This window comes from Sander vitreus, chromosome 4 (assembly GCF_031162955.1).
Source record: "Sander vitreus isolate 19-12246 chromosome 4, sanVit1, whole genome shotgun sequence".
NCBI classification, from domain to species: Eukaryota; Metazoa; Chordata; class Actinopteri; order Perciformes; family Percidae; genus Sander; species Sander vitreus.
The window spans coordinates 12168234-12180870 of NC_135858.1; the positions used below are offsets into that span (position 1 = coordinate 12168234).

Below are 12637 nucleotides of genomic sequence, written 5' to 3' on the forward strand. Positions count from 1 at the left end.
TAGAAAATGATTTCATGTAAACAAGTTGATGATCAGAACATCAGCATTAGAAATGTTTATGATGGTGATTATTATAATAAAGTATTAAGTATAAGTATAAAGTATAATTTCTTCACAGCTGTTCCATTCCAAATGTCCTTACAGAACATTTTTTGAATTTTGTGCACAGATAAGAATCGGTTAGGTATCTGCTAACTGACTGTAAATATTGATACATAAAAACACAGTTCACCCAATCATTGAAACAAGGCTTTTATTAAAAAAGAAAAGAAAAATTGACATATTAAAATTCAAAGAGAAAACCAAGAAAGAAGGAAAACCTTATCTCAATCAATAAAAAAACACAAGTTACAGACATTTTAGCAACCGTGGCACAGGAAGACAAAAGTAGCCAAGTGGCTTTGCAAAATAACCAAATATCAAAACCTATTTCCTCTTAACAAAACTGTACAAAATGAGTTCTTGTATAAATAAGAAAACTGTTCACAAGCAGAGAGCGAGATGAGCCCATCAGATTTTCAAAATGGGATTCACACAAACTTGGTTCATACAGTGTAGAGCAACACGTTTTATTATTTCATGTTCAAAAATGGTGCTTTAAGACAACATTTCTGAGTTTTAATCATGTAAAATATAACTATTTGAACTGCACATTAATAAAACAATAGTAAAAAATAATTTCTGTATATTAGTATCATGAAGTTACTGAAATTGAACAAATGAGGGATACTCTGTATCAACCAAATTAAAAAGGGACATTTTGAAAATCCAGACTGGGCAACATCTAACATCCTGTTTGGAAATCCTGTTTTAGCAGCAAAACATTTTGAAGCTATGAAATAAGCCATCTAATCTACATTAGGATGGACGAAAAGAGCATTTTCAAATTGATGTGGACTCAAAACAATAAGTGCAAGGAGATTTTTTTTCTTCAAATGTTGTGTACTGTCTATAGAGCACACTGTTGTGTTTATTCCTACAGTTTAAATGTAACTTAAGTTTCTATTATTGTAATGGTGCACATTCATTTTGGAGCATCATCACTTCCTGTAATATTAGCTATGCTGACAAGTTTGTGAAAAAATAAAATAAAAAAATAAACACTGTATTGTAACAAGTGGTCATTTCATAGTTTCAAAATCCTGTTTTTGTATTAAAAGTGATGGCTAATACATGGAATATCATTTATCTGAACATATAAACAATATCCATGACATTTTCCTTCATGGTGCACTGAATCTGACAAACTTGCTAGTCACTGTGTTATCTGGACAGGTTATAAATCAGTTAAAAAAAATCAACAACAAAAAACACACACACAAGAAGAAACAAACAAAATGGTGTACAGAGGAAGTGGAAAAAAAAGACTATTTACAAAATTAGCTCTCGTGTCGAAAAAAAACTCTCACTATCAGAAACGCTCTGGATTTCTCCTGGGTGTCTGCTGTGGCCAATAAAGTTCATAATGAGTCTGTTTAAATATGCACCAGCACTTCATTACGTACACTGAGGGAAACTCAACTAACACACGTCAACAAAACCAGATCATTTACATGTAAGTTCTCACAAAGCCTTAAACTGGGGTCATAATGTGGAATATTGTGTGCACGTCACCACCCTTACTGCAATCTTTTCAATTTTTCTGAATCTGTCAGAAGCACAAAAAGGGCATTTTATCCAGCTACACGCAACGCATGATCGTCTATGAATGAGAGCTCTGTGACAGAGAGTTAAAAGATGGGTGGCTGCAACATCTTTGGTTGTGGAAATAAAACAGAAACACACAGCAAAAAGTGTTCGTGTGAATTTTTTTTTTTTTTTAAAGAGTTAGAAACCCAATCATCAAACCTCGAGCCTTGAGAAATACGTTTTTACACTGCGTTTATCACTGATCTTAAACATGGATGGTTGAAGAGCGGGAAGAAAAGCTCCCCGTTACCCTACAGCTAACTCCACTGATGATGACTAACTCGATGGCATTCAAACAAGCCTGTTGCCATTTCTGTAGTATATACAATTTAGTGTCAATCCTATGAGATATCAGGCAGTTCATTCAGAGAAAAAACATTAAGGCTTAGCTAAAAAGTGTTTTCGCGGAATTTTGGATCACTCCTAAATTCATTCAGACTTGCTGCCTCACTAAAGGCTGTTATAAACATCTTTAATGGCACTTCCATGGTCTAGTGAGCAGTCCTTTGTAAAACCATTATTTCTATTATCTACATATCTACACTTTTTGATGTCTGCATAAATTAAAGTTCAACACATTTGGATGCACTGTATGTGGTGACATGAGCTCCACTCTGAAAAGGGCTTTTGTGCACGAATCCTCTTTGAGCTGCAACACTGATGCAGCATCAGTAAGAATCTTTTGGATCAGCACTAAATGAAGTCTTTGTTTGGGTCAACTCTCCGCTCCTCAAGGCTTTCTACAAACAGGCCCGATGCAATATGAGGACAGACGACACAAGGTTTGGAACAGAAATTTGTGTGAAAACAAGCACAAGAAAACAGCATCAATCCATACGCAGAGAAAAATCTAACATCTACTCTCTGTAAAAAAAGGTAAAACCTACAGCTAAAATCTACTTCAAAAGATAAATTCATCAAAAATAGGGCACGTTAGCTCAAAAAGGTTTTCAAGTGACAGACAAAAGAAAAACAGAAACATTTAACTTTCTTACAGCTCCCTTTCCTTTCATACTAATTATTCTCAGGGATCGTGTTAGTTCTCTATTTCATTTCCCTCATTGTTTTTGATAAACTATATCTTAATTTAGTAACTGCATTGCTCTTTGTACACATAATCTTTCAGTAAGTAATTTAACTGCTCAGATCTAAAGCACGTTCACTTCATCCCTTCGACAGAGGATGAATTTAATGATACCTGAAGGTTTGCCACAGCAAAACCGCTTAAAACCACTTCTCATGGACATGGATATAACATGGAGTTACAATATAACAAAACAGGGCCACTATTAGTATGAACAGGTGCCATTTTTGATGGCGCATACGGGACTTAAACTGAATTAAAAGTCATCCAAGCATCAAAACTACGAAAGAAGAATTTTCCAAATATTAGAGCTTATCATTAATGCGTCGGCTAAGGTCAGTTTCATCATGTCTTGATAGACTACAGTATTAAATAACTTCTTTTCTATAAATGTATGTTTCAATGATCTAAAAAGTCTGAAAAAAATAGAACTATAATTCAAATATAAATAAAAATAACTGATTGTCTTTTGTTCACTTATGGAAGAATGTTAATTAAAAAAAAAAAAAAAAAGAATTAGACTTAACTATAAACAATGTTATTATTGTCTGTGCATGAATAGAAATCTCTGCAGCAGTTTCAGGAAGAAGTAGCTTTAAACGGTTTGCCTCCCCACGGTTACAATGACTCGACACGTTTTTAAATCTGTACAAATTGTTTCCCCCGCTGCTGCAAATAGAACGTCAAACAACAAACATCAGGAAATAAAAATAAAAGTTTGCATATTTTACAAAAAAATAAAAGACACATTGTGTTTCAACTTTTCCTTGGATCACCCTGAAACGTCCAGAATGTGTTTTTCTTTTAAAAATAAGATTTTTTTTTATATTACGTGCACAAAAATAATGCTCTGTGTCTTTTCCTCCTCTCCTAAGTTTTTTTTTTCTTAGTTTCCTTTTAAACTTCTTGTTATGTTCCTTTTTTCAGTTATCAAAATAGATTAAAGCTTCTGTGAAGATGATTCCCACCTTTGGTTGATCAACTCTTAAGGATGTGAGCAATAAAGTCCAATAACGTAATTGTTGTCCTTTTTAAAAAAAAAAAAATAAAAAAAAAAAACACAGACATACACACACACACACACACACACACACACACACACACACACACACACACACACACACACACACATACACACACACACACATACACGAACAAACAAACACACACGTTCCTTTTATTATCCGTGTTCAAGTCTGGGTACTTGGTGATGGTATGGAGCACAGTTCTCTTCCAGCTGAATCCTGTTTGGTTGGATTCATCTTGTGCCCTCAGCCCCACCCTGCTGGGAGCTGCAACACACACACACACACACACACACACACACACACACACACACACACACACACACACACACACACACACACACACACACACACACACAGTAAGCATTTTAACACAAGACATCGTTCTCTGAAACTGTTAAATCTTAAAATGGCTAAATAACCTGTGTTTGGGGTTTTCCTCTGATTGGACCGTGCAATAAAACACATACATGCATTTTGTCAATATACTGGACTAAGTAGTACTTGTGTGTGTAAATCACTGGCTACTGACTCTCTTACGATACAGCAACCATGGCAGGCTTGCATCAGTCTACATCCATGTAATATGCAGGACAGAGCAGAGAGACCGAGCAGAGAGACCTTCACTGTCCTACCTTAGCTTCACTTGGTGTGTTGGTACGAGTAGTTTGTGTGCTCTGCGGGAGACTCCATGGCAACCTGTTGCTGTTGACCACCATTCTCCTAAAAGAAGAGGACAGGTTATTCAAAGAATACTCTACTTGATAATTAATTATGATGTGCAAATTAATCAGATTTTTATCAAAGATACAAAAAAGACTGTATTTTCCCACTGCCCTCCCCACCGAATCCAAGACATTATATGTCTTTGAGACATTATTGTCTTTGAGTGGATAAACCAAAGTACAGAAAACTGAAAACAGAAAACTGAAGGCCAGTGCGTTTTGCGGGACGTATTTACTAAAAGGCATGCTTAACATTCACCATTAGGGGTGTCACGATTCTCCAAATCCTCGATTCAATTACATTTTCCCTTCTAAGGTCACGGTTCGATTCGATTCTCGATTTTTACATATTTTGTTTTTAAAGTACAGGTTGCTATGCCATTATTCAAATAATATTCGAAGATTTAATGCTCAAATGCAGCCTGTTATTAATATGTACAACACTACTCAGGCTTATGCATGGTCAATGCCACTATAAGCATGTGGTTGTTGTTACATATTCTGTCCACTAGAGGGACTTCCAACATCAGCCTGACCTCGAAGGGGACCTACGTCACAGCGCATCGCATTTCCGACATGCCGCTCTGTTTACATTCATTTCCCACCACGAGAACACAGCGACACAAATCAACAGAGAACTCCGGAATGAAACATGATCTAACAAGTGTAGTGAAGCAGCTCTGTTGTAAAGGCTAACGGTGCTCGGCTAGCACAATGACATCATGTTAGAAAGCAGAGCCGACACGATTTGTCAAAAAATTAAGTAAAAAAAAAAAGTGTTAGCCACGATGATAACGTCATTGATAACTGAGCCAAACGGTGCTGTCACTGCTATCGAACGTTGTCACTCACTGGAAATCCAAAATACTTCCACACCGGCGACTTCAGTGAAAGAGGAGGGGGTTCAACTTCTGTCGAAGGGTCTCCTGCATCTGCAGTTGCTATGTTATCTTTTGACTGGATGTAGCTAAGTTAGAGGAGTTAGGAGTTTGACTCGCAGCACTTCAACACGTGTGTGTTTTTTTCCGCTTAACAAGACGACCGGACGTGACATGGGGGCGTGGCAGCATCGACGATTCCATTTTTTAATTCAAAGTTCGAGATTGTGACTTAATTTCGGTCGATTTCAAATTAAAATCGAAATCGTGACACCCTTATTCACCATGTGCTATAATTTAAGGACATTGACCCAATTTGACCCACATTTTGACACCCATCACTCTCCTCCACCCTCTCCTCTCCTACATCCCACTTGATCTCATCCCTCCAATCACAGCCTCAGTTTCTGGCTTACTACTGTGCCTCTTTCCATTCATAAACCTGCCCCTTTTTCTCATTCACTGTCTTGCTCATCCCGCAGGCTCCCACCATTATCACTGAGCTCCACCTTCCAACAAATGACTCAAGACTCTCCACAGGCTCAGCCGCACTCCTGCAGAGCGCTCAGCCAGGAACCTGCTACAGCACTATTGCACACAGACTGTGGAGTCTGTGCCAAACGTCTCCAAGAAATGATTCTGACTCTCATTCATGAGTGGCAAAGGCTCTTCTAGTTGAATAATGGTTGAATAAAAAAACTAATATAGACCCGATTGTCTGGACAGCACACAGCTATTGCACAAGAGGAAAATGACATGGGGGAAGTATAAGTAATACATATTAATACATTCATTAAATAATACACAGTTATTAATTATTCAAAGATAAAGTGAGGAAGACAGAAATACAATCTTTGCACAATTTAATTCTACATATCAGCAGGTGCTAAAATACAATGTAAATGTGTAAATTATGAAACTTTCTATAAAACAAATATTTGGGGGAAAGTGTAATTGATATGTTTTCTGAGGTCTACACCTTCCATTACAGAAATAAGCAATAACTTTGCAAAAACTGTTTTTAAAATGTTATTGTTAAAAATGTAAAGTCTGTTAGACTGCTAATATAGACCAACTCTACCTCCTTGGCCTATCATAAAATAATTGTGCCAGTGGCAGTAAGAATAATTTGATCAACATCAAGCGTTGAATCCAAAGATTGGATGGATGGTGAGTCCAGTTGGCCATCAACTTAACAACAACAACAACAAACAAGGAAAGACATATACCTTTTTTTTTTCTTTTTTTTTTAAATCTGTCTGAGTTTGTCCTTTAAGTTTCTACAAGGAAACTCAGGAATGGCATGACTCTTGCTAGCCCTTTGTTTCTGTTTTATCTTTCCAAAACAGGACATGAACCAATACTGATATTTCTGCTCTAATATAATTGTTTTGGTATTTACAGAATACTACAAGAATCACCAAAGCTACTACGCCAGCTTATACCTGTCATAAAATACCACACACACCTTCAGGGCACATGGACACTGTCCAGTTCAGTAAATCAGTCAGTTGGCAGTTTGAATAGTCACCGCTCCTGCTTTTGTGCCCTAACTCTGCCACTCCTTAAAATACAGATGAATAAAAGCTAGTCTGCTAAAAGCAACAGCTTCTTTTTAAGCTCACAGATGTGTCAAGTTTTAGTAAATACGTCCCTATAAGTGTTTAAATTACTAGTCATCCCCTTCACGGAAATATAAAATATAAGCAGCTGAGGTTGAGGCTAGCTTCATACCTCTACTGGGACACTGGAGGGAGGCACTGGGGTGTACTGGGGGATGTAGGTCCCCTGCATAGTTGTGTTGGCCGGAATATACTGTAGGGAAGGCAGAGAGGAAAACACAAATTGTGTGTAGTATTTGACATGAATATTTGATCTTGTGAATTTCAGGACAGTATGGGGACAATTTTCTGCCTTGTCCATAGTGTGTGTGTGTGTGTGTGTGTGTGTGTGTGTGTGTGTGTGTGTGTGTGTGTGTGTGTGTTAGAGGATGGATACCCGACCCGAGCCTGAGTGAAATGTGTGTGTGTGTGCTTCTCTTGTCTCTCTCCCTCTTTCTTTCTGTGTGTGTGTGTGTGTGTGTGTGTGTGTGTGTGTGTGTGTGTGTGTGTTAGAGGATGGATACCCGACCCGAGCCCTACGGGACCCAGCGGTACCCGAAGGGCCGGGCCGGAATCGGACAGATATTTAGAAATGTTCGGGTTCGGGTCGGACTCGGTCACATCAGCGCGATAAGGCATTGACCATTTTAAATTTAAAACAGCTTATTATGTAGGTGTTAACGTGTGCTTGTTGCCCCGTGTGCGCTCATCTGTTGACATTTCCAAATGCCTTCCTACAGTTGCTTAATAAACGCAGGCTTTCCACACAAACAAATGTACATGTGTCATTAGTATGAGAAAAACATTTGATTTTAACTGTGGGCGTGGGCCGGGCTCGGACAGAAAAATGCGCCCCGATCCACACTCTAGTGTGTGTGTGTGTGTGTGTGTGTGTGTGTGTGTGTGTGTGTGTGTGTGTGTGTGAGATTGGTACTGACTGTGCCCGTGCTGCCCAGGGACATGTGGCTTAGCTGCTGGGCGAGAGGACCCATCATGGACGTGGGCTGGATGGACATGGCATGATCCATTGTTGGGGTAAGAACTGTACCCTGTGGATGCATAGAAACGCACATAAACTTAAACATTTGTTAAGTCTGAATCACTATCTCTAATGGAATGTGTTTTAGATCCATCACAAGTGGCCCCACATATACAAATATGCCGGGGAGTACAGTTAAGCTCTACATTTGGGTGGAATGCATCTCAGACCACCTCCACAAATGTTGAATGCTTCTTGCTTACGTTTATGCTTTTTTGGTGGCTTAGAGTAAATGGGGTATATGAGAGGAGATGGTGGTGATACTCACAGCTGGCTGCATGAGGTATGACTGATGGTGCATCCAGGACGGGTTGTGTACCTATAGATCAGGAAACACATCATGAAACTCATTTGTAATGAGTTGCTGTCCCCTCAGAGCCCGTATTATGCAGAGAGAGGTCATAAGAACCTGAACATATATAATCAGTACTGTGGGCTGTGGTCCTCCCTGAGTGTCTGTTAACTTCATAATGTGGACATAATCAGCAGTTTGGCACAGAAAAGCAAAAGAAAATGAAGTCTTGGCATTAAAGCATATTTTAAAAAGTCAGTATTTGAATTAAAAACGCAAATGAAATAGCCCACCTGGTAGGATGAGACAGGAGAATGCATGTAGGGTGAGAGGGAAGTCTGGGCGATCATTCGGTTTGGAGCCAGACTGTAGGGTGAGGAGTAAAAGCTGCCGAACAGACGGAGCAAAGCGAGAAGAAAACATGAAGGCATCATGTCAACATTCTGCAGTTTGTCTCCAACTGCATTAAAAGCATTTCTGTGTTCACGGAATGCCCAGCAGAGGGCAGTACTTGACTACGTTTGAGTTATTTTCCTGGAGGGTTGAGACTGTTTTCAGTCAGTCCATGAATACCACTCACCCATTTTGTAAGGCCGTGGGGTCATACGCAAGCGTCATTCCTCCCTGGAAAAACAATACACAGGATTTAGAAACAGTGAGGTCATACAAACACCGGGGCAGTCTGTACTAAAAAAAAGTAATCTAGCAGAGCGAAAATGATGGTCTTGCTTTAATTTCCAACAGGAAATGTAACGTGAACAAAGGAAGTTCCCTTTAAGAATCAAGAGTTAAAAGTGGCCATGTTACCGTATCTCCATCTCTACCCCAGGGCCTTCCATTATGGAGGTACTTCCCCTGGTTCTGCCTCTTCTTCTGACCTCCGTCTGCAAACTTACATAATAAGGGCTCTGTGGGCACTGTGAAAGCAACAGATCAAACAAGAGAGTGAATCTAGTGGTCAAAGTGGGGAACAATACACTGAGCTCTGGCACCAACAATTTCAGGTTCCTATAATACCAAAACAATTTTCCACGCACCAGGCACTCCTGGTGGAGTCTTGATGAATTTGCCATTGAAATGCTGAATTATGGCTTCACACTTCTCCGTGGATTCCATTCTGAAATACAGTCAAAAGTCAAATTGAATTCTGCTTGTGGAGCGCAGTTTACATTAGGATTATACTACATTTTATTTACAGCACAAACTGTACTCAAATCATCACACACCACCATGGAGTAGTGTAGTATGTCTGACCTGGCAAATCCCACACCACGGCTTGTCCCGTTAGCATCTCGGAGGATGCGTGTGGAAATGACCTGGCCGAATGACTTGAGCATGCTCTCCAGCTCTTGCTCATCCATAGACAGTGGTAGGTTGGAGATGTAGAGGTTGGTGGGGTCCTGCTCTTGTTGCTGTACAGGAAGTAGACATGAAAACCAGTTCACATACAGATCTTTTTTGGACCTACATGTAGAGATGTGATTCTTTTTGTTTCATTGCAATACCAATACATGTTGGTGTAGAAGTGGCAGACATCTGAAACTATTGCATTATTAATACCTACTGGTGGGGTGTGTTACTGGTACCCAAAATACTTCAATTAATTCTTCTTTTTTTTAAAGGCTTAGCATTTATTTTAGCATAACACTTAACAAACATCTTTGCTAATGCATTTGCAAATGGAAAATTTCTCTTTCAATATCTTTTTCACACTGCAGAAATTCCTGTGTAGGCAGCAGTGTGACAGCAGTCTTTCCATCAACACCTGCCGTCACTCTTGGCACATTAATACTTCATCATCTGCATGCATCATTTTGTATTAGGACTTGATGCGGATAAAATGTTTTTAAGCAATTAGTACCAATAAACTGAAACTCTGAATAATTTATCACCCATGTGTCATTGCCTCAACTAAGGCTGTTTGGTTTTGCAAAATCCATACGCACACATTAATATACTGACACATGCAAATATGAATCTGTCTGCAAAGATTAAGTTGCATATTCAGGAGGAATGTTGTCTAATTAAGAGATCTGGATAGCTACAAGTAAAGAGAGATTATTCAGAGACTTATTTTGTGGCACTAGCTTGAAAGTGAAACCTTGTGTGACTGTGCAGAAGCAGACAGGAAGCCAGGCATGAAGTTAAGGAGTTCAGAGAGCAACAGGAGCCTGGCAACCGGGAGAAAAGAGGCTGGGCCAAAAAGAGTGGGAGGGAAAACAGAGAGAGAAGGAAGAGGATAGAGCAGAGCGAGGGTGGGAGAAATGAGGAGCTTAAAAGGCTGATATTTTGTACAGGAGAGAACTGACAAGATAGGAAGTAGTGGGAGTCTTGAATAATTTGGGTAATGAAAGAGGAGGATGACAGAAGATAGCAAGAAAGGAAAAGAGGATAAACGACTGCCTGCTGATTAACAGGCTCTTCTCTTCCATCAAAATATATTTTAAAGCTACTATTTTCCATTTTGCCCACTCTTCTAACACTCACTGCTATCAGATTGCTCTGCAACCCGGTTTTTCACTCATACACGAAAGAAACTGTCAGATCTGGGTCAAACAGCTATCTCAAATGAAGATTTACTGCCTATCTGATTAGCCTCTGTTCTCAGCCGTAAGCCACCTGGCCAAGAGATTACCTATTTTCTGTGATTGTCGTCATTCTGGGTGTGGCAGCACAGCTATTATTTAACACAGTGGCACACTGCATTAGACCTCATGTACAACAATGAGCAATTTTAAGAGACTATTTAAAACAAATATATTGAATGGATATGAAAAGGACTCGAGGTGTTAGTATTGTACTGACTGTATGGTCCTAGGCTTATATACTAAGTCTAGTTTAGATGGGTTATTATTTGGTTTGATATAGATAGATGGAAATTAAAAAGATAAATGGAAAAGAAAAAAAAGAATGTGTAAATGTGTGTGTGTGTGTGTGTGTGTGTGTGTGTGTGTGTGTGTGTGTGTGTGTGTGTGTGTGTGTGTGTCTATGTGTATGCATGTGTTTATGTGAGTGTAGGTAGATAGATATGCGGTGTATGTAAACATGTATAAATAAGTGAAGCATTACATTTTTTGTAGTTAAGGATAAAAATAGAAAAAGGGGGTAGGACCTGAAGAGTTGTTCTTTTTTTAACTTCTTCCTACTCCTTTTTTGAATCATTTACAATAATTTTGGAAGATTGTGCTGAGATGTACATGTTCTTATTTATCTGTTATTTTAATTTATTATATATATATATATATATATATATATATATATATATATATATATATATATATATGTACATGTTCAAAATAAACTACTACAAACAAAAAGACTAATAGAGAAACTCCTTCCCTGTTTATCCTTTTATTTACCCTCCTGTACACACACAATATCCAATTTCATATTCAAACAAATAATCATCCTGTTGTAGATATGAAAATGCTGTTGGATGTAGCCCAGGCACACGTTAATGGGATTTGCTGAGGCGTCACAGTGTATTTTTTTGTGTGTGCCAGGCCTGAGGTGAGCCATGTCTGTTGAGGTGTGTCTCTGTGTATTTGCCTGCTTGTGTGTTGTGCAGCACAGGCGAGCTGACGTCTGAGTTTGAACAGGGAGGTGCTGGGAAGTAAGAAGGGATCTATTTTTAACTCTGCCATGGTTCCCCTGTCCCTTATGCACGCGGTTCCTCTGGGCCCACAGCCTCGGGGCTGGGGTGGCCCGTTCGGGGACTGAGCATACTCTGAGGACGGCGAGTGCAAGGTGTGGCTCATTCTGTTTATGAACAACACTCTGCAGCAGCCATGGTGAAGGTGCAAACAAGTGAAACTGCACTTGAGAGGTTGATGTTAAACTGATTTTAGACTAATGCTTGTTTTTTCTGACCTGAAGTAACCCAGTGACTGAAGTAGCTGTGTATATTTAGGTTTTTATAGTGGTTATCAACACCTCTGACTGAGCAAATGCTGTCTGGGTGAGTTGAGTCTTAGTGTCCAGTTGCACTTGTCGGGTATTAAGATACACAGGATTGTGTGGCACTCTTACAGAGGAGGCGCAGAGAACTTAGACTCCGGGTTTAGTTGCACTGGACTGGTTCAGGTCAGCTGGCAGTGTGGATCTGTTACAGTTTTCTGGGGCTGGGCTGAGGGAGACCCTGGTGTTACATTGCAGTGGGTCTGTTTGGGTACAGGACACGGAGAGGGGGGCAGGGACACTGGGGTGGAGTGTATTAAGTGCTGGTGTCAGCCCCAGGCCTGAGCCCAGACGATGGACAATGCCAGCCCATTGTGTCTGTCCCATTGACAGTGGGTGTAGTGGCA

General features: G+C 39.5%; 1 protein-coding gene across 4 annotated transcripts in view; it reads right to left on the bottom strand.

Annotated features, from left to right (window-relative positions):
- Positions 1-236: 236 nt before the first annotated feature.
- Positions 237-12637, bottom strand: part of LOC144516751 (RNA-binding motif, single-stranded-interacting protein 2-like) — a 28499-nt gene continuing 16098 nt past the window's right edge. For 3 of the 4 annotated variants that reach the window (XM_078248330.1, XM_078248329.1, XM_078248332.1), the window contains exons 5-14: positions 9588-9745; positions 9371-9450; positions 9141-9250; positions 8914-8957; positions 8627-8720; positions 8310-8360; positions 7941-8051; positions 7136-7216; positions 4434-4521; positions 237-4065 (exon numbers count right to left, since the gene is read on the bottom strand). In XM_078248330.1, the coding sequence (XP_078104456.1) occupies positions 4441-4521; positions 7136-7216; positions 7941-8051; positions 8310-8360; positions 8627-8720; positions 8914-8957; positions 9141-9250; positions 9371-9450; positions 9588-9745 (810 nt within the window). In that variant the 3' untranslated portion in view covers positions 237-4065; positions 4434-4440. The remainder of the gene's footprint in view (positions 4066-4433; positions 4522-7135; positions 7217-7940; positions 8052-8309; positions 8361-8626; positions 8721-8913; positions 8958-9140; positions 9251-9370; positions 9451-9587; positions 9746-12637) is intronic. The other variant, XM_078248331.1, reaches the window with a different exon arrangement.